At 39.0% G+C, this 20,667-nt stretch overlaps 2 protein-coding genes across 3 annotated transcripts in view; both read left to right on the forward strand.

The window, feature by feature from the left end:
• The window catches only part of LOC307167528 (alpha-2-macroglobulin-like), a 42,590-nt gene that overhangs the window by 5,933 nt on the left and 15,990 nt on the right, over positions 1-20,667 (forward strand). For both annotated transcript variants that reach the window (XM_079886694.1, XM_079886695.1), the window contains exons 2-21: positions 2,365-2,545; positions 2,652-2,814; positions 3,717-3,769; positions 3,882-3,902; positions 4,092-4,257; positions 7,984-8,068; positions 8,262-8,370; positions 8,470-8,590; positions 8,705-8,814; positions 8,915-9,085; positions 9,173-9,409; positions 9,517-9,729; positions 9,817-9,966; positions 10,209-10,322; positions 10,489-10,546; positions 13,737-13,860; positions 14,081-14,306; positions 14,380-14,506; positions 19,262-19,383; positions 19,463-19,514. In XM_079886694.1, coding sequence (XP_079742820.1) covers positions 2,365-2,545; positions 2,652-2,814; positions 3,717-3,769; positions 3,882-3,902; positions 4,092-4,257; positions 7,984-8,068; positions 8,262-8,370; positions 8,470-8,590; positions 8,705-8,814; positions 8,915-9,085; positions 9,173-9,409; positions 9,517-9,729; positions 9,817-9,966; positions 10,209-10,322; positions 10,489-10,546; positions 13,737-13,860; positions 14,081-14,306; positions 14,380-14,506; positions 19,262-19,383; positions 19,463-19,514 — 2,603 coding nt within the window. The remainder of the gene's footprint in view (positions 1-2,364; positions 2,546-2,651; positions 2,815-3,716; positions 3,770-3,881; positions 3,903-4,091; positions 4,258-7,983; positions 8,069-8,261; positions 8,371-8,469; positions 8,591-8,704; positions 8,815-8,914; positions 9,086-9,172; positions 9,410-9,516; positions 9,730-9,816; positions 9,967-10,208; positions 10,323-10,488; positions 10,547-13,736; positions 13,861-14,080; positions 14,307-14,379; positions 14,507-19,261; positions 19,384-19,462; positions 19,515-20,667) is intronic.
• On the forward strand, positions 11,270-12,720 carry LOC307167639 (uncharacterized protein). Its single transcript, XM_079886899.1, has 6 exons — positions 11,270-11,381; positions 11,627-11,680; positions 11,860-11,924; positions 12,025-12,084; positions 12,166-12,263; positions 12,464-12,720. Exons 1-6 carry the CDS (start codon positions 11,358-11,360, stop codon positions 12,493-12,495), a joined length of 333 nt encoding a protein of 110 aa, XP_079743025.1. The 5' UTR covers positions 11,270-11,357; the 3' UTR covers positions 12,496-12,720.

Below are 20,667 nucleotides of genomic sequence, written 5' to 3' on the forward strand. Positions count from 1 at the left end.
TACATCTTTGTGTTGCCGCAAGATGCAAGGTGTTATTATTGTCTAAGGACTGACTGCATGGCTGTGTTTGTGCCTCTACGTAGGTGAGACATTATCAATTAACTTTGAAATGTAGACTGCTAAAAAAAAAACAAAGCTGTGTCAAAGGTTCATGTCTGTGCGTAAAATACGCATGAATCAAATCAAAAGAAAACAATGCAGTGAGAAGTGCTTTCTCTTGCTAAATGCACACACACACATACACGCCTACACACACATCCTACACCACCGACACACACACACAGAGAGAGAGAGAGAGAGAGAGAGAGAGAGGATAAAATATGACCTTCAGGATATTATGATTTTTGTCACTCGCCTAAACACCATGTATTATATTTAGGCCCTACACACACACACACACACACACACACACACACACACACACACACACACACACACACACACACACTTTTGTCAACGCAGACACACATTGCTCTCAGACATCCACACATACTCAGAAACATAATTTTGGATCACTGAGCCATTAAAATGCATCATAACCAGGGTTGGGGAGTAACGGAATACATGTAACGGCGTTATGTAATCAGGATACAAAAATCCAGTAACTGTAATCCGTTACAGTTACGTCAAAAAACGTAGTAATCAGATTATAGTTACATATTGAAAAAAGGGGGAATACTTTCAGGATTACAATGGTTTCATTTAAAACTAAATAAATAAGTATTTTGGCATAATAACACTATATTAAGCGCTGCATGATTATACAGTAGTTCTTGGTTCTGTTGCCAGTAATGACACGTGTGCCACACGCTGGTGAATGCACAAATAAGCTTTCTACAATCTCCTCAGACGCAGATTGAATCACTGCTGCTAGTAGAAACGATGCTGCCTGCGGGTAAAATCGCTTGTTTTAATTCATGGAAATTCCGCTGCTATTTTGTAGAAATTAGGAGAGTAGCTTTTTTAGTACCCAAAATGTCCTTTCTTAATCTTTTCTCACATAACGAGATGTTCGCTGTCTAGGTAACGTGGGGGAACTCCCACTGCCAACGCCCCAAGTTCAGTCAGGCAAATTAAGAAAGATCACGGCTTTAGTCAACATGTAGGCCTATATTAAAATAAACTAATATGTAGACTGTGTAAAAATTTTAAATGTTGTGTTTTTATTTTTTTTGTTAAAAATTAGTTAAAAATAAAACAATCTGTGATACCATACATTAGCCACTAGATGTCTGTATAGCCCTTTACATAAATATATATTCAGGCCTGTGTGTATACTTTGCAAATATTGTACACTGGACCAAATTCTTAATAAATAAAAGTTATAGTAAATATAGTAATATAATATAGTAAATAATATTTCTTCTTGCTTGTCTTTATTTATATACGTGACCTTGAAGTAATCCAAAAGTAATCAGTTACATTACTTTCATATTATAGTACTCGGATTACGTTACTGAATACTTTTTTTATGAAGTAATTTGTAGTAACGGAATACATTTTTAAAGTAACCCTCCCAAGCCTGATCATAACACAGTCAAACCAGGAAAATAACGTGCATTTCCCCCCATTTGGAATACCTACAGTGATATGCTCACACAAAAATCGATGCAAAAGATGCTTTCCAACAGGTGTTTTATCATTCGTTGTAAAACTGTGGACGTATTTTTCCAAACGTCTCACACCCGTACATTCTTCCGTTGAGAGCTTGAATAATAGACACTCCAGCCCAGTTGGTGGCGGCGGAGTAATATCGTACCTCACAGCACATCCAATACAAGTAAATAGAGTTGGACAAAAACTACGATAAAACCTGTTGGAAAGCATCTTTTGCAGCGATTTTTGTGTGAGCATATCAGTGGACACCCCTGACCACTCGGTGAGTTTCACGTCTTTGTAAACAAAAGTTTAATGTGTTTTAGGAAGGACTGTTCCAGTGCACCTATACACCCATTCTAGAGGTTTTGCGGAAAGCGAAAGAAACCTAAAATTCTCGGGACAGCAGCATGTGTCCAAATTTTAATCTTAACCGTTCTATTTCATCAGAAACGATCTATTAACAGGGCTTTAAGTGTAAATTACCGAACTTGTCCTTTAAGAGACAACTTTATGCATAAGATCATTTAAAATTAAGGACAGTGACAGATTTTTTTTAATGGCAGTGTATTTTTAAGAGCAATTCTCTGAATAAACGTACAAATATAAAGATTTTAGTCACCTGACTTTGTTTGGTCTTTTATTCACACTTTTCATATTCATATTTTCAATTGATCAATAGTAAATTAACTGTATTGATTTTCCCTCCCAGTTTATGTTTTATTTTTCTTATCTAACCAATATTGTATGATCATTTTTTCTGGACAGATATTTCATGGTGACGTTTCCCGCAGTGATTAAGTCTGGATCTGAGGCCAAACTGTGTGCAAGTCTTCTCAAGCCCAATGAAAGCCTTGTCATGAACATTCATCTGGTTCATGGTGCTCAGAGCACATTACTGCTGCAGGAGAAAGCTGAGGAAGAGTTTCATCGCTGCTTTAACTTCAAGGTCTGCCATCAAAACATGCACATAATGAATATTATCAAATATGTTTCATCATAATGCATCTAGTTTTTGTGTCAGGTTGTGAATACAGGAAATTATTTCTCATCAGGCTCCTCTGGTCAAGGCAGAATCAGTGCAGAAAATGAAGGTTGAACTTCAGGGAGAGACTTTCAGGACGACTGAAGAGAGAAAAGTCCTGTTCAAGCATGTTCAAGTTCATCCTCTGACTTTTATCCAGACTGATAAACCCATCTATACTCCAGGACAGACAGGTGAGCTGTGAATGTCTCAAAGGCTAAAGCTCAGTAAACAATGCTGGTGTCACTGACATCTAAACCCTGATCACAGCTGAGGTAGCACATATACAGTAAGTAAAGCACACTATGATCAGGCAATGAGCTTATGTAGCACCATAGTTCAAACATTACAAATGTTGCACAAACCAGCAGATGGTGAAAGAGTATGAAGTAAACAGTTCAATGGATTTACAAACAAAAAGAGGAGCAAATGAAAAGATAAGAAAATCAGATATTAAGGATGAGTAGCTTTGAATTCTAACAGCTTTGAAACACGAGAATGGTCATCTAGTGTGCATTTGAACAATCCCCTCACTTTCAAACATGTTCAGCCTAAATACTGTAATTACAAATATGATATCGATATTGATATCAGTATCTGTGTGACTTTATTTTATATGAAATCTATAGATACTATAGATTAAGGGTGTTCTTGGAGAGCCCACAGCCCTGCATGGTTTAGCTTTAACCCTAATTATTAAATGTTCTGATCAGGTCCTTCAGGGTTATTTGAAATCAACAGGGTTTGGACTAAACTCTGAAGCCCTCCATGAGTTTGACACCCCTGATATAAATCGTTACATGTAATAAACCTCATAGCTGTCTGGGATAGGCCTACTTGATTCTAACTGGTCAGCTGGAGCAAATTGTCAGACATTTTTGTAACATTATGGCTAAAACAGGCAGCTGTGACAGCTAGTTGAATTTGGCTCAAAAGACACATTCACCCAGCAGCAGAATACAGTTTTCAGCCCTGTATTTGACACTTAATACGGTTCACACACAGTTTGGTCATTTACAGGAGAGAAATATGACTGTAAGCAATTGTACCTTACATAAGATACATACGTTTTTTAATACACATTTCAATTTTACAGTGAACTTCAGAGTTGTTACCATGGATACAAACTTTGCACCCCTTGATCAGCAGGTCTGATGTGTTTATCTGGCATCTTTATTATCTTTTGCATTGTTGAATACACATTTAATAAATGAACACATTTTTGGCTTTTAATCTTAAATTACTATTTGCTCTTTCACAGTATAGTACAGTGGTTCTTGAGGTAAGAACACAAAACCTTCTGTGCAGTCATAACAAACTCACCTTTTAAATCTAATTAACACTAGAAATTCAGTTATATTTGCAATTATTGTGTTTTCAGTAGGGTAATTATATATTTCTACATTGATAGTCAGGATATGTGTAGCTGACTGTCACAAAATATCTGCACTGTGTCTTTGCTATTAAACAGGACAGTAAAGGTAACCGGATTGGCCAATGGACAAATGTTTCTTCAACAAGGTGGATTTTGCAGCGTTCTTATGAATTAAACCCAGAGGCCCGTCAAGGCATGTACAAACTGAAGGCTTTTATTGGTGACAGGGTTATCTCACGTGATCTTGAAGTGAAACAATATGGTAAGTCATAAAAACAACTCATTATGATTGTAACCTTGGCTCCCTGAAGAGGGAATGAGACGCTGCAGCGTAAGTTACGACACTATGGGAACTCCTTTGCATGATTGTGTCTTGAAGCACGTGTGAAATCAGTCCAATGGTGTGGCCGAACATCATGGGGGGGGGGGGGGGGGGGGGGTGACGGTGCCATTAGGGTGACGGTTCCATTAGGGTGCCTAATCCTCAAGGTTCCACGGAGGAAACAAGATAATAATGGGTCTCTTTTCAAGGATACACCACTAAAAGGAGTGTGGTAAACAGGGCCAAATAAACCTTAAGTGTAGAAGGGGATAATCCTGTATAGAAACGCTCTTGCGGAAACTCTAGCACTGTACCAACCGGGCAGTTAACTGGGTCTAAACCTCCGTTGTGAGACCAGCCTCTATGAGTTGGTCAATGACTCTATGACTCAAACCCACAACTTTCATACCTCTGGACGTGGGTTAAATATTTAGCCCCAGCCTGACACAGAAGGTCCCTCCTGATCGGAATCTCCTCAAGGGAGCCATAGAGGAGGGATATCAAGTCCAAAAACCAGATGTGAGTTGGCCAAAGAGGAGCCACCAACAGTAGATGGACACCCTTCCAGCAAACTCTCTCCATAACTCCCGAAAGCAGAGCGATCCGGGGAAATGCATACAGGCATAATGATATTCAACACTAGTGGGGCTGGATGACACTAATATGTCCTCTTCCACTTCTCTTCCTCCTCCATAGAAGACTCACTACATCGGGGTAAAGTCTCCATTCCTCGGGCCTCAGCCCTTGTCTCGACCTAAGCGACCTTTGATGTGTTGTCTAAATGGACAAGAACATGTCCCCCGTAGATCAGAAAACGCACTTCCACAGACCCTGGGATGAGTGGCCCTCCAGGACCGCTCCCCAACTCGTGAGAGAAGTATCTGTCATAAGTATCAAGTGACGATAAGTAAGTCATAACACTGGGCCTTTGGACAAGAACCAGGGTTTCCTCCACATCGTCAAGGAACAAAGACATCTTCTTGTAACCTTGATCATGTGGAATGGATTGCCCTCAGGAAAAATCCCCTGGCCTTGAGCCACCACTGCAGGGGTCTCATGTACAACAGGCCAAAATGTACGAAGTTGGCTGCTGCTGCCGACAATCTTTGAAACTGTTTGACAGTGTGTGACTGGCCTATCTTCAGCTCTTTTAATGCTGAGAGGATTATATGTGCAGGAGAGAAACGTTCCTGCATCATCACAGAACAGTTCTCTGTACTGGAGAAAGAACACTCTTCTTTGCGTTCTGACTCAACCCCTGCTCTTTCATATGAGCGAGGACAACATTTCGATGTTAAAACGCCATGTGCTCTGAATGAGCTAGTATCAACCAATTGTCTATGTAATTCAACATGCGAATGCCCTGGAGTCGCAGAGGAGCCAGTGCAACATCCACGCCTCTCTTGAAAGTGCAAGCTGACAGTGCTAGCCAAAAGGAAGAACCCTGTACTGGAACACTTTGCCCCCTAATGCAAACCTGAGGAACTTCCTGTGGTTTTGAAGGATGGATATGTGGAAGTATGCATTTTTGAGTTCTATCATGACAAACCAGTCCTCTGTACTGATTATAGTCACGATTTGCTTTAAAGTTAACATTTTGAACTTTAGATTTTGGCCGCACGATTTACATGGTGCAAATAAATTGGACATTCTTTTTTGGAACAATAAAATACCGGCTGTAAAATCCGGATTCTGGTGGGGAACACGTTCTATGGCCCCCTTCCCCAAGAAAGTTCTCACATCTTGTTCCATAACCAGAGACTTCTCTGGACCCACCATAGTGGGCAGAACCCTGTGAAAGCAAGGAGAACAAGAACAAAACTGAATTCTGTACTACATTTCTCTACGTTCCCAGATGTACACTGGGATACTGACTAGTTGGGTTGACAGAGCGGCCCCCTGAGGACACTGGAGAGAAGTGGGCACCGTAAGATGAGGTGTGAACCACTTCTCCTCGAATGGGCCTGCCCTCAGAGGTCTGACACTGGCGTTAGAGCCTCTTAGCTGAAGCCTTCCTTGTAATGATGACATTCCTCAGATCCGTTTTATCTTTGCCAGGTTGAGGCTTTGAGCGCTTACCCTGCCCCCATTCTTTCTGCGGCGGGGCACGAGAAACAACACCTTTTGTTTTTGTTGCGCCCTGTACGAAGAGCTTGAGCGTGCCTTTGGCTGCTTCCGCCCAGAAGCCTTTTGAGACCTTTGATCGACAAGGAAGACCTGCTGGAATGCCACCACCTGCTTTTTAGCCTTCTTTAACCTTCAGACTGACCTGCTGCTGCATAAGCCTAGGTCGGGGCCTTGAGGGATGATGCTGAATCAGGGGAAAGATTGCTCAAAAGCGTCTGCTCCACCTTAGGCATCAACCAGTGGCGCAGCAGACGGGCACGCAGGCGCTTGTTGGAGGGCCCCACAAAAAAAAAACCTTTTTAGCCTTCTGGAACCTCTTGACGACTGAATTAACTGAGTCGCCAAAGAGTCCCACAGGAGAAAGCAGGACATCCAACAGATATACTTATTTGTGGCTTAACAGATAGATTAAGCCACAAATGTCTCTCTGAGGCTTCCAGAGCTGCCATAGTATGGCCAATAGCTCTGGCTTTCTCCTTGGTAGCCTGTAGAACCAGATCAGTGGCTTGAGTAAAGCCTCTCCCCCTCGTCAAGGTCTTTAAGCAAGTCCATCTGTTATGCCTGCAAAATGCCCATAGTATGCAGACGTGCATCAGACTGACCTGCTGCTGCATAAGCCTAGGTAAGGGCCTTGAGGGATGATGCTGAATCAAGGGACAGATCGCTCAAAAGCGCTTGTTGGAGGGCCCCACAAAAACCCCTGTGCCAGGATGTGCCTATAGACGATGCTCAGTTGATAGACGCACTGCGCTGATGCGCCGATAGACGATGATCAGAAGAGGATTTCCCCGAAATGTTTTACCCCATTACCAAAGAGCTGCGAGGAAAATAAAAGATTAGTAAGATTAGCTTACTCCTCATTTAAAAAACAACTTGATTAAAATGAAATACTTCTCTCTAATTTTTTAACTACTTATGAGCCACAAGAGAAATATTGAGAAAATAAATTAAGACAGTTAGCCTAGGCCTATATACCATTATCAGCACGCTGAAGTAGATTCAGCTCTCCTCATCTCTGAAATAATATAAACCTGTCAAATGTTTTTGCTTTCACTTTCTGTAGTAATTAATTGACTGGGGTTTGAGACTTCTTCACCACCATAACTCTAGACACCATAACACCATAACGCTCTCACTCGGGGCGGAAGAAATCTTCCTGATCCTGAGAGAGGAAATATATATATTGATATATAGGCACACAACCCCAAAAATGACAGATAGAGTAACACAGACCGCTTGCTGAAGAAACAGAAGCTGACATTGTTTGGTTCAGGGGTGCTTTATACCTTCCAGGTCATGATGTCTCCCGCCTATGACGTTCCGCCACACCATTGGACTGATTTCACACGTGCTTCAAGATGCAATCACGCAGAGATGTTCCCATAGTGTCGTAACTTATGACGCAGCGCAAGTTCTCTTGAAAGGGAACAGACAATTTGTAGATTTGCATGGGAAGAGTTTCAATAGTATGTTTGTATTTTAATTTTTAATATATAAATTAAGGACTAATAACTCTGATTTCTGCCTTCTGAATTCTAGTTTTGCCTAAGTTTGAAGTTACTGTAAAAAGGCCAAATAAATTAAGTGTTGAAGAAGAGGAACTGATAATTGAGGTTTGCGGAAAGTGAGTGGTTTCTTTTTATTTCCTGCATTAAAAAAGCACGTGCTCTTCCATTCACACTTTCATTTAATTGTTAATTGTATTATTATTTTTTTTAACTCTTGGGTCAGTTTCTTACTTTAACTCCCCAGGCTAATATATTAGTTTCTTAACTCAACCCTGGGCTGTAGATCAGTTGCTTGTACCTTTTTCACAGATACACTTATGGACAGCCTGTACCTGGTAAATCACGGGTGAAAGTGTGCCGTGACTGGCCCAATGATTTCTATAACACAAATCCAGTGTGTTTAGAGGAAACCATTGAGGTATGTGAGTTGAAACACAGTACATTATCTTTCCTCCATTTATCTCATTAAACCACTCTTCTGTTAATAGTTATGTTTGTGTTCATTCATTATAATTAGATAAAAAAGACAGGCTGTGCCATCCATACCTTAGATGTATCACTCTTTTTTAACTTCGAACCACATCAACTGATGCAGAAGTTTCTTCATGTTGAGGCAATGGTTACAGAAGAAGGAACAGGTGAGCTGTTCAATTTGGTCAGATCTCTGTTACCTACATTTCTTGTATTTCTCATTTTTGACATTTTACTTTTATTTGAATAAATATTTATGTAGGTGTTTTGACTATTTACAGAGATCACCATGACAAAATCTGATTATGTATCTCTCACTTATGAAATTGGTAAAGTCACATTTACTGACCTGCCCAAAACATATGAACACGGATCAGTTATTGAAGGAAAAGTAAGTCTAAAATCCGTTTGTCTCAGTTTAACACCATTGATATGTATTTGTTTATTTATTGATATAGTAATTTATTCCTTCAAAATCTTATTTTCAACAGATACAACTCTCAAATTTCAAAGGTGCACCAATTCAAAACAAAAAGGTCTATCTTATGGAGGGTCACATATGGTCCCCAAAACTGCTCCTAAATCTCACTACAGACAGTGATGGACTGGCCAACTTCTCTCTTAATACATCCAGTCATTCTAAAAGTGATATTGATCTAATAGTAAGAGAGATTGTGTTCACTTAGTTTTCTTTTGTATTGCCTGAAGAGTTTAGTTACATGAGTTATTTCTGATTCTTTGTTATCCAGGCAAGTGTCCATGAAGTGATCTTTGAATACTACCTCGACAAGGAGCCTTACATCGCTTTCGATAAAAAAACAGTCAAGCTCTTCCAACCTGCCTCTACATACACCCCATCACAAAGTGAATTGATTATAGAGAATACTGAACAACCATTAAAGTGTAACTCTGAGTTTACAGTCACCATCAAGTATTATTTTGTTGGAGAGACAATTAAAAACTTCAAAACTGACATCGTCTATATGGTGAGAACATGTGCAGTATGTACATTATCACAGAGATGGTTTTGTTTAACAGTATTATTTGGCTGCACTAGTCAGTTTGTTATCAGAGTGTCGTCTGTCTGTTTCAGGTCTTGTCCAGAGGAGTGATTGTTCATCATGGATACAAGAAGGTTGAAGTGAAGATTTCTGATAGAGCAAGGGGCTCAATGTCGTTCAAACTGTCTATTAGTGCAGAGCTGTCTCCTGTAGTGCAGATTCTGGCGTACTGTGTTTTTCTGCCCAGTGAAACGGTTGTGGCCAGTAGCAAAGATTTCAACATTGAAAAGTGTTTCAAAAACAAGGTGTGCATTGTAGCTTTAGAAATGAGCCTCTTTAAACTGTATTACTGACTCATTTCTAAAATAAATCCTATTCCCTGTATGTCACAGGTATCTCTGCAGTTTTCTCCTGCTAAAGCAGTTCCCGGTGAGAAAAACACTCTCCAGCTCTCAGCTCAGCCTGGTTCACTGTGTGGCCTCAGGGCTGTAGATCAGAGCGTCCTGATCCTGAAGTCAGGAGAACGTCTGGATGTTGACAAGGTCTAGATGCTTTAAGATTCAGTGTTGATTAAATGTCTCTTCATAGTGGGAATCTACAGTGTGAATCTAATGATAACAGACTTTACTTATTGCTGCTATGATCCATCAGCTGACATTTTGATCTCAGGAAATTTAGCATTAATCTTCATTCTTTCTCACCAAATTGGAAATACATTTTCGTTGGAAATACATGTATTATTTAGAAATCATACTGATAGTGTGTGAACATGATCCTGTCACAGATCTTCAACCTGCTGCCAGTGCAATCGGAGTCAAATTACCCTGAGACTGTTGAAGATGACGAGTGTCCGTTTATGCGTTTTTGGATAAACACATTCACTTATGAATCCTTAAAGGTAACAGTTGAATTATATGTGTGGCAGTGCAGTAGATAATGATTGGGAGAGTATATACTGCACATGTGTAAGTAAATGCATAAAAAACCTTCTTGATTATACTGACATTTAAAAGTAATTTGTATTTTCATGACTTTTATTGTGGTTCATCATTGCCATTTGGCAGAAAGTGGGATTGAAGATGGCAACAAATTTGTTTGTGGAACTCCCTCTGTGTGAGATGGGTAGGTACATGTACAGTCCAAGCTGTAATGTTTTAATATGTTGGTGCTTATGAAATATATTTCAAAAATGTAATATATTAAATTTGTGAAATTGTGACTCAGTAAGAAAATACATAGTTTAGGGGGGGGGGGGGGGGGGGTGTTTGTTAGTGAACTTTTAATCAGTGTTAATATTCACTGTTAGACTTTTCTGTAATTTCTACAGTTATTTACTTTAAATCCCCCAGTATTATACTGCTATTTCTCTTTACAGTAAATAACTGTGATTCCCATTGCATCATGGGAATTTTCTGTGACGTCTAACACCACATACAGAGACTTACTGTATTTTTTAAATTTGCTGTATACTACTGTATTTGACGTAACTGCCTCTCTGGCTGGCACCATTCCACCGTGCTTTTTATTTCCTAATTTTTGTGTCTACAACGCTATAATAGCCAGAGGCTGTCTATATTGGACACATTGAAGCGACCGGACCTTTAAATGCAAACCTGTTTGTCCCTTGTCAGAAATAGCGCGAGCGCTTGGACTCGTATCGGACTACGTCAGAAATATAACGGCCGCAGCGCATCACTGTCTGGGATTTGTCGTGTCGCGTCAGAGCATCCAGTGTAGGTAATGGGGTCTGTGTTTTGTTGGATCGCGACGTTCGTGTCTGGCCCGGGGAAGAGACGGAATTCACTTCACCGAGAGAGAGATCAGCAAGCAAGGTAAAAAAAAAAAAAAAAAAAAACCCTTCTGTGTGTGTTGACAGGATTGTGCCCAGTTTAACCTATGTTACAACGTTAACCTAACGTTACTCGTCGTCAACATGGCGGTAACGAACTTTACCATGGTAAACTGAGCTAACGTTTCATTTTACACACTTTGTTAGATTGAATTGTCGAGTTAAAATATGCCAACGAGCAACGCGTTTACATAAACAATAAATGTGAATAAACTAATGTGAAATTCTGTTTATAGCCTAATGTTGGCCTACTGATGAGAACCTTTATAGTTTTAGCATTATTTTTCAAACTATACCATATTATAGTTTTTTTTAATGGAATTTAATATATACTTCCATTTTTGTGTTTAAAGGCAACTGCAACAAAGCGCCAATTCGCGCCAGTGACTTCTAGCAAGATTCCAGAGGTAGGCAGCCCATTTGTGATATATTTTGAGATAAGTTTGCTGAAATGATTAGCATACGCTATGTGAAAATTGCTTTGAGCCACTGGTGCAGACTAGGTAGCTTACAATATCTTATAAAATCTCTATAAACTTTATATCAAATAAGTGACCTTTGCATTATGTCTAACTTTATTACACAGCAAATGAACCAATCAGAAGATGGACCATTGTCTTTGTTCAGTCTCACCAGATTAAATGTATCCAGGTAAGCACTGCAGTAAAACTCTCACTAATTCATTCATACCAAATCTAGCATTCTAAACAACTTAAGTTTATATTTTTGCATTATTTTGATATTTTATTAGGCAGAAGACTCTACCATTGCAGTCCCACCTGACTAGGAAGGTCCTAATATCAGCGCAAAGGTGGGTTATACTGTAGTAAGGAGAACGATCATCACACAGTGATTTCTTGCATGTATCTTACTGTGTATTTGTCTCAAACAGGTACTCCTTCACTGCAGACAAGCTAAAATGGGCTAAAATCATCGATTTCAGTCATTTTTTCTATGGATCTCAGCATTTTTGGACAGAATTTAGGATTTGTAAGTATTAAAATTTAATCTGGCATAATTTAATTTAGTTCTTTTGTATGCTATTTATTGACAAAAGCTGTTTACAAATAAATATTCTTAAGTTTTTGTGAAAATAATAATAAAAATTAACAAAAAAGGAGGTTAAAAATAATGTGACACTAATATTCTCTCTCTCTCTCTCTCTCTCTCTCTCTCTCTCTCTCATATAGTTTTGGAACCGGGATCTCCTCTGAAGGACTGAGTACATTTGTGTTTGTGGACACGCATGCAGACCAGGAAACATTCTGATGTTGTCAATCAAGTTCTGAACAGGAACCAATCTTTGGAGAAGTTCATTTATTCACAAAGGTGGACAAAAACATTGTGTTGGCTTTTTAAAGATTATTTTGATGATGATTTTTACTCCTATGCTGTAGAAAAGATGGAGTAGACAGTCAGACATTGATAATAATAAGAAATGTTTCTTGAGCATCAAAGAGACTTCTTTCAAAAACATTAAGACACTTAAATACTTCTTTTGGCCACCAGTGTACATGAATCCAACACATTTTTGGAAATAAGTGAAATTATTTTTAAGGTGGGGTTATGTGTCTTGTATTGTGAAAAGAACTGTGTTTTGTCCTGTTTTGGACATTTCCTTTTTGAATGCTTAAAAATTTATTTATATTCTGCAGTTTTATGAATGTAATGGTTGATATTTCATTATAATACTTGTATAAGCTAAACAACCAATGACTCTACATTAATTTAGTCAAATGCTAATGTTTTGTTTATGGTTTTATGTATGTTTTTAACAATGTTTGCAGTGAAGGACAGCACATAATGTGTTAATTTAACACGTTTACACATCTTTGTGCTAACCTCTCTGACATATTTACTTTGTTAAAATCATTAACACAATGAATGAGTTAAAATTAACACAAAAAAATGTTGTCTCTAAACTCACCCATTAATGTGTAAAAATTTCACACATCATTTCCAGCATTGGCATGTTTATTTTGTGATATATACAAAATGTTTTAAATAAAAAAATGGTATTTTGTGATAACTTTGTCTAATTGGTTTGTATGAAAGTAGTACTTGGATAGGATGTAGGATAAAAATAAAATTAATCATATATCAAAATTATCAAATCTAATTTATATTTAGTACAAATAAAAATAATTACAGTAGTGTACTGATTAGCTTAGTTTTTACAGTAATGCACTGTACTGATTAGCTTCGTTTTTACAGTAATGCACTGTATTTACACAAAACTGAAATACGGTTTGGTACTGTAACTCTTAATTACAGTAACTTACTGGCAACAGTGTTGCCAGTAAGTTAACGTAAAAAACCCTTGAAAAGTCTAACAGTGTTGGTATTAAAATAATGATCTGCTTTCTATTTTCTATTTACTTATGACTGGATATAGAATAGATCATTTTGACATATTCTTCACATACATATCACTTAAAACTACAAAATATCACTTTTTTTCAGTTTTTTACAGTTCAGGGCCAGATCCTCACCCACATTTTAGAAAATTTGAAACACCTGATTCTCCAGCAGTGACGATTCGAACTGTCTTTCCAGAAACTTGGATCTGGGAACTTGCTGAAGTGGGGTATTTAAAGCATAATCAGTACATTTAACATCATATTTATCTTACTTATATTTAAAACATCATCTCCTCCTCTCTCGCCCACAGGTCAGAAAATACCTTGCTTGCTTTGCAGATTCTTAATCCAGTTTTTTCATCATCTGTGTGCTGAATATTGTCATTTATTACAGGAAAAATGGCTGAGTCAGAATCAAATATGCCTATTGTTGTAATTCCTCCACAGGGACTCTGGATCAGCTCAGGTTCATGTCACGGTTCCTGACACCATCACCTCTTGGGAGACGGAGGCCTTCTGCCTGTCCTCTGAAGGTCTGGGTCTGGCTCCTCCTGCTCAGCTGACAGTTTTCCAGCCCTTCTTCCTAGAACTCTCTCTGCCTTACTCCATCATCCGCGGGGAGATCTTTGAGCTGAAGGCCACTGTCTTCAGCTATCTGTCCAAGTGCATCATGGTGAGATTTCAGACGCAGTATGATGACCAAATCATATCAAATATGCCACTAATCATGTGTGTTTGATTGACAGGTTAAAGTGACTCCAGCTCCTTCCTCAGACTACACTCTCAAAGCCTCCTCTGATGATCAGTATTCATCCTGTCTATGTGCTAATGGAAGAAAAACCTTTAAATGGATCCTCACTCCCTCTGTTCTTGGTGAGTTTTCCAGTCTGAATCAGTAGCCGCCTTTTCATTACAGATTTGCACAAAACTTTTGGGATGTTTTTGAAATGTCGATAAAAAACTATTGCAAAATGATGGCGTTTCCGTTAACCGATGTTATGCGACTAAAGCGTTATTTTTCCCTCTAACGATAAGTCATTCCAAAAATCATTGCAACAGATGTTGGTAGTTTTACATACACTCACCTAAAGGATTATTAGGAACACCTGTTCAATTTCTCATTAATGCAATTATCTAATCAACCAATCATATGGCAGTTGCTTTAATGCATTTAGGGGTGTGGTCCTGGTCAAGACAATCTCCTGAACTCCAAACTGAATGTCAGAATAGGAAAGAAAGGTGATTTAAGCAATTTTGAGCGTGGCATGGTTGTTGGTGCCAGACGGGCTGGTCTGAGTTTTTCACAATCTGCTCAGTTACTGGAATTTTCACACACAACCATTTCTAGGGTTTACAAAGAATGGTGTGAAAAGGGAAAAACATCCAGTATGCGGCGCCAGTCCTGTGGGCGAAAATGCCTTGTTGATGCTAGAGGTCAGATGAGAATGGGCCGACTGATTCAAGCTGATAGAAGAGCAACTTTGACTGAAATAACCACTCGTTACAACCGAGGTATGCAGCAAAGCATTTGTGAAGCCACAACACGCACAACCTTGAGGTGGATGGGCTACAACAGCAGAAGACCCCACCAGGTACCACTCATCTCCACTACAACTAGGAAAAAGAGGCTACAATTTGCACAAGCTCACCAAAATTGGACAGTTGAAGACTGGAAAAATGTTGCCTGGTCTGTTGAGTCTCGATTTCTGTTGAGACATTCAGATGGTAGAGTCAGAATTTGGCGTAAACAGAATGAGAACATGGATCCATCATGCCTTGTCACCACTGTGCAGGCTGGTGGTGGTGGTGTAATGGTGTGGGGGATGTTTTCTTGGCACACTTTAGGCCCCTTAGTGCCAATTGGGCATCGTTTAAATGCCACGGCCTACCTGAGCATTGTTTCTGACCATGTCCATCCCTTTATGACCACCATGTACCCATCCTCTGATGGCTACTTCCAGCAGGATAATGCACCATGTCACAAAGCTCGAATCATTTCAAATTGGTTTCTTGAACATGACAATGAGTTCACTGTACTAAAATGGCCCCCACAGTCACCAGATCTCAACCCAATAGAGCATCTTTGGGATGTGGTGGAACGGGAGCTTCGTGCCCTGGATGTGCATCCCACAAATCTCCATCAACTGCAAGATGCTATCCTCAATATGGGCCAACATTTCTAAAGAATGCTTTCAGCACCTTGTTGAATCAATGCCACGTAGAATTAAGGCAGTTCTGAAGGCGAAAGGGAGTCAAACACAGTATTAGTATGGTGTTCCTAATAATCCTTTAGGTGAGTGTATATCGCAGCCACCGCACTAGCCATTGTTTTTAATCGAAGGAGACGTAGACGTGTTATCCAAGCATTATTGGCCAGGGAAGATGTTAATGTACATGTTAAACATGCAATTTCACCGCGTTTCCATTACCCTTCATATTGCACAAATTGAAAATGCGAATTGAAAATACACCCATTGGAAAGACGTCAATTTTGCAAAAACTTCCATTGAAAACACAATGTTTTTATGCTCACATGAGTGGGTTTTTCAGGTTGTTCGAAAAAGGAATATTTTGATAAATATTTCGCTCCTAAGTATAAGGGGCTTTCCTTGCCATTTTTTTGTACATTTGGAGTGCTGTCAATACAGAGAACAACAACAAAAATCGGTGTTGCCTACACCGTGTTATCCTCTTTTTAAAATTTGCACCCTGTTGACTTCAATGGGGCATGTTTTAAACCTGCTTTTAGCCTCTTAAAGGGGAAATGAAACGTCCATGTTTTGGCACTGGTAGTAGCTACATATATTAGAAAAATCACCTTGCCAAAAAAAATTATTTTAAAAAGTTGTTAAAACCACAGATATGACCAAATTATTTTCGTAATTTCTAGCTAGCGAATCGCCATTTTGGAGTGAAGTCACAGCCTACGTAACGGGGTTGGTTGGTTCCGCTGGTGAGTGAAGAGAGTGAAGCGTTACTGGACCGGACTGAATACGCAATTGATTTGAAATGGAGGAAGGCGAACTTGAAAGACCTGTTGAGCCCATGTGTGCCATTGCTTATGCGTTTGAGTCGATACGGTGTGGGAACCGAGCAGTGGTACGTCGCTATGTCGAACAGCCGGTGATGGACATGGCCGTAGCCAGCTATGAGGTCACCGAGGTCCAGACCTCGGTCATTTTTTTACATTCAAAAATAAAATTTTAAGCTCTCTGAATGATTAATTAGCCGTTTAAACCACCTCATATGAGTGTTTGCAATTCATTTTGCTGTGAGAATCTAGCGCAGTGAACAGGGCTTGAGAGCGCGTTGTGAGAAGCGCGTTGTGAGGGCGCGGGTGCGATCCATAGACTGTAAAAAATCCTGTGTTGCCAGATCTACCTAATGGAAAGGTGGCAGTAGTCTTCTGGACTTGTTTTTCTGATTTAATGTCACACTTAAGGAAGTTATTAAAGTGGAAAGTTGCATGTTAGGGTTAGTGATATATTAATCTTATTTCCAAAACACAAGCTTTGAACTTATTTCGGATTATTATAAAAAAAAAAAAATAATAAATTGTTGCTTGTTTTTAGTAGCAATATCTGGCAACATTTTACTGTCGGCATTAATAAAAAAAAAGCTTCTAGAAAAACTGTAATTGCTGACAGGAAGATACCACATTCGGTAAGACAAACGCAATAATCATCATGATTATCTGTAAGAAATGTATAACACTATTAAAATCAACAGCATAATACAGATCTGTATGTTACAGAATGAAATATGCCAAATACTGGCCAGCAGGAAGACGGCTTTTATATTTAGTCATTTCAGTGAGCCAACGATTGAAGAGTAGTCCACACACACAAACACAAACACAAACACACACACACACACACACATACACATACACACAAACACACACACACACACACACACACACACACACACACACAAGCTATAACGTTAGCAAATAGCCTGTAAATAGTTTGTAACATGTCTGTAAAATGTAAAACATTATATTGAATAAATAATTATTTCACAAACATCTACAGTGTGCATGTGCAGTTTGTTAACATAACGTTAGACGTCGTCTTTTTGCCTGATACTAATAAACTTCACTAGCTAAACACTAAGTTAGCGTTATTTAGCTAGTTCATGCTTACAGCTGTTAGCTAACAATGACTGTACCTAACGTTAGTTGTTCGCTGGTTCGACCAGCACATGCATCTTGTTAACGAGCCAGTGTGATGCAAACATGTATGAGAGGTTTGACATGATAATATGAAAGCAGATGAATGCTTTTTATGCATGGTTTAATGTTAAGTTTTATGTCTTTCACTACGTTTTACTGAACTCAGCCCAGAGCCTTTAAAGCCAACCAACCCCGTGACGTCACAGGTTAGAATACTGCACAATGGCGGCGCCCTGGCCGCGAAAGATATAACGGTTTTTCTTTTTTCTTTTATATGTTTACATTTGTCATGTTTCTTATATAATTGTTGATTATAGTGGAAATCCATCTTGTAAATCATGTAAACTTGATTGACTGCTTCATTTCCCCTTTAACATCCTTGATGTGTCATTACAATTGCACAGCCAATGTTAGATGATTCCTTCAGAGTGAACACAGTGAATCTGACTGCAGTAGATGTGAAAGATATGAATAAAAATGATGTTATTTAAGCCAGCGCAAATACCTGTATTTACATCCTGTTTTCGGTCGAAGGCCATAGTAATCGATTGTCGAGTTCACGCGCATTGGTTTAGTACCTATTATCACGCGTGTGAACTCGACAATCGATAACTATGGCCTTCGACCGAAAACAGGATGTAAATACAGGTATGTGCGCTGGCTGAATAAACATCATTTTTATTCATATCTTTCACATCTACTGCAGTCAGATTCACGTGTTCACTCCGAAGGAATCACTCACATTGGCTGTGCACTTGTAATGACACATCAAGGATGTTAAGAGGCTAAAAGCAGGTTTAAAACATGCCCCATTGAAGTCAACAAGGCGCAAATTTTAAAAAGAGGATAACACGGTGTAGGCAACACCGATTTTTGTCGTTGTTCTCTGTACTGACAGCACTCCAAATTTACAAAAAAATGAGCTCAATGTTAAAATTGACCGGAGTTCTCCTTTAAAGCTTGGATAACACGCCTACGTCTCCTTCGATTAAAAATAATGACTAGTGCGGTGGCTGCGATATACGTAAACCTACCAACATCCGTCACCAGAATTTTGGCTTCTCGCAAGATGAAAAAATTATGTTTTATTCGCATAACATCGGTTAATGTAAACACCATCAATTTCGTAAAGGTTTTTTATCGACATTTAGAAAATACCGCAAGTTTTGCACAAATTATAATGGAAACATGGCTACAGAGGAACTGTGAATGATCATGTGAAGAATGAGTTCAGGTCATCTGTAAATGTGAAAAAACTGTTTCCATTGTAGTTTGCGAAAAATAAATTTTTCGAAGTGCCTGAAAAACCACCTCATGCGTGCATAAAAATATTTTTTCCGAAATGTATGTGTTTACAATAAACTTAATTTGTAATTTTCAATTTGCTCAATTTGAAGGGTAATGGAAACGCGTCTGTTTCTCAGTTGTATATTCACGTATGTCTTGTGTTGTAGGAGTCTTGAATATTACAGTCAGTGCAGAGGCAGAGGCGTCCCAGACTGTGTGTGACAATGAGATTGTGAGCGTCCCGGAGAGAGGACGCATTGACACGGTCACACGAAGTCTGCTCGTACAGGTCAGCACACGTCATCATTTACTCATGATCTTAATGCTGCTTGTGTATGATGTGTTGATGTGATTGATTTCTGCTGCAGGCGGAAGGAACTGAAAAGACAGAGACTCGCAGCTGGTTACTGTGTCCAAAGGGTTAGTCTGCAGATATTTCATATGTTTTGGTGTACAAGCGCTGATAATGCTGCAACCCTCTTTGTCTTCTAAACACAAACTCCAACTTCATGAAAATAAGTACACATTGCATAGAGGACATTTTGAGGACACACCAAATTTGAGGACCAATAGAGAGAGCTAAAATATACTCACATGTCAAGTCAAGTCAAGTCAAGTCAAGTTTATTTATATAGCGCTTTTTACAACATAGGTTGTATCAAAGCAGCTTCACAGTAATAAATTAAAACAATACATCAATGTTTGTTTCTAGTGGAACGTCTACGTTTGGTAATGCTGATCAATAGTATCGTTGATTGATTAATTAAATTAAATATCCCCAAATATCCCCAACTGAGCAAGCCAAAGGCAACAGTGGCAAGGAACCGAAAAACTCCATCAGGTGACCTAATGGAGAAAAAAAAACCTTGGGAGAACCCGGGCTCAGTCGGGGGCCAGTTCTCCTCTGGCGTTTATGAACTATAGACCGGATTTAACTGTAAGATTAAAAGTATTATATGAATGCCTGGCTGAAGAGATGCGTCTTTAATCTAGTTTTAAACTGGGAGAGCGAGTCTGAGCAACGAACAGTATCCGGAAGACTATTCCAGAGTTTTGGTGCTAAATGTGAAAATGCTCTCCCTCCTTTGGTGGATCTGGATATCCTAGGTATGACCAAAAGCCTCGAATTTAGTGACCTTAAAGAGCGCGATGGATTATAGGGCGATAGAAGATCCGTTAAATAGACTGGAGCTAAGCCGTTTAGGGCTTTATAAGTCAGTAGCAATACCTTGTAATTAATATGGAACTTTATAGGTAACCAATGTAGTGATGATAAAATCGGTGTTATATGATCATATTTTCTTGATCTAGTTATAACTCTAGCGGCGGCATTTTGGACTAACTGTAGCTTGTTTATTGAGGATGCAGGACAACCGGCTAATAACGCATTACAGTAATCTAGTCTCGAGGTCATGAATGCATGAACTAACTTTTCTGCATCAGAAACTGATAGCATATTACGTAGCTTAGCAATGTTTTTAAGGTGGAAAAAGGCTGTTCTTGTAACATATGAAATATGATTTTCAAAAGACAGGTTGCAGTCTAATATAACACCCAGGTCTTTTACTGTAGA

This window comes from Squalius cephalus, assembly GCF_949319135.1.
Source record: "Squalius cephalus genome assembly, chromosome: 11".
In the NCBI taxonomy this organism is placed as follows: Eukaryota; Metazoa; Chordata; class Actinopteri; order Cypriniformes; family Leuciscidae; genus Squalius; species Squalius cephalus.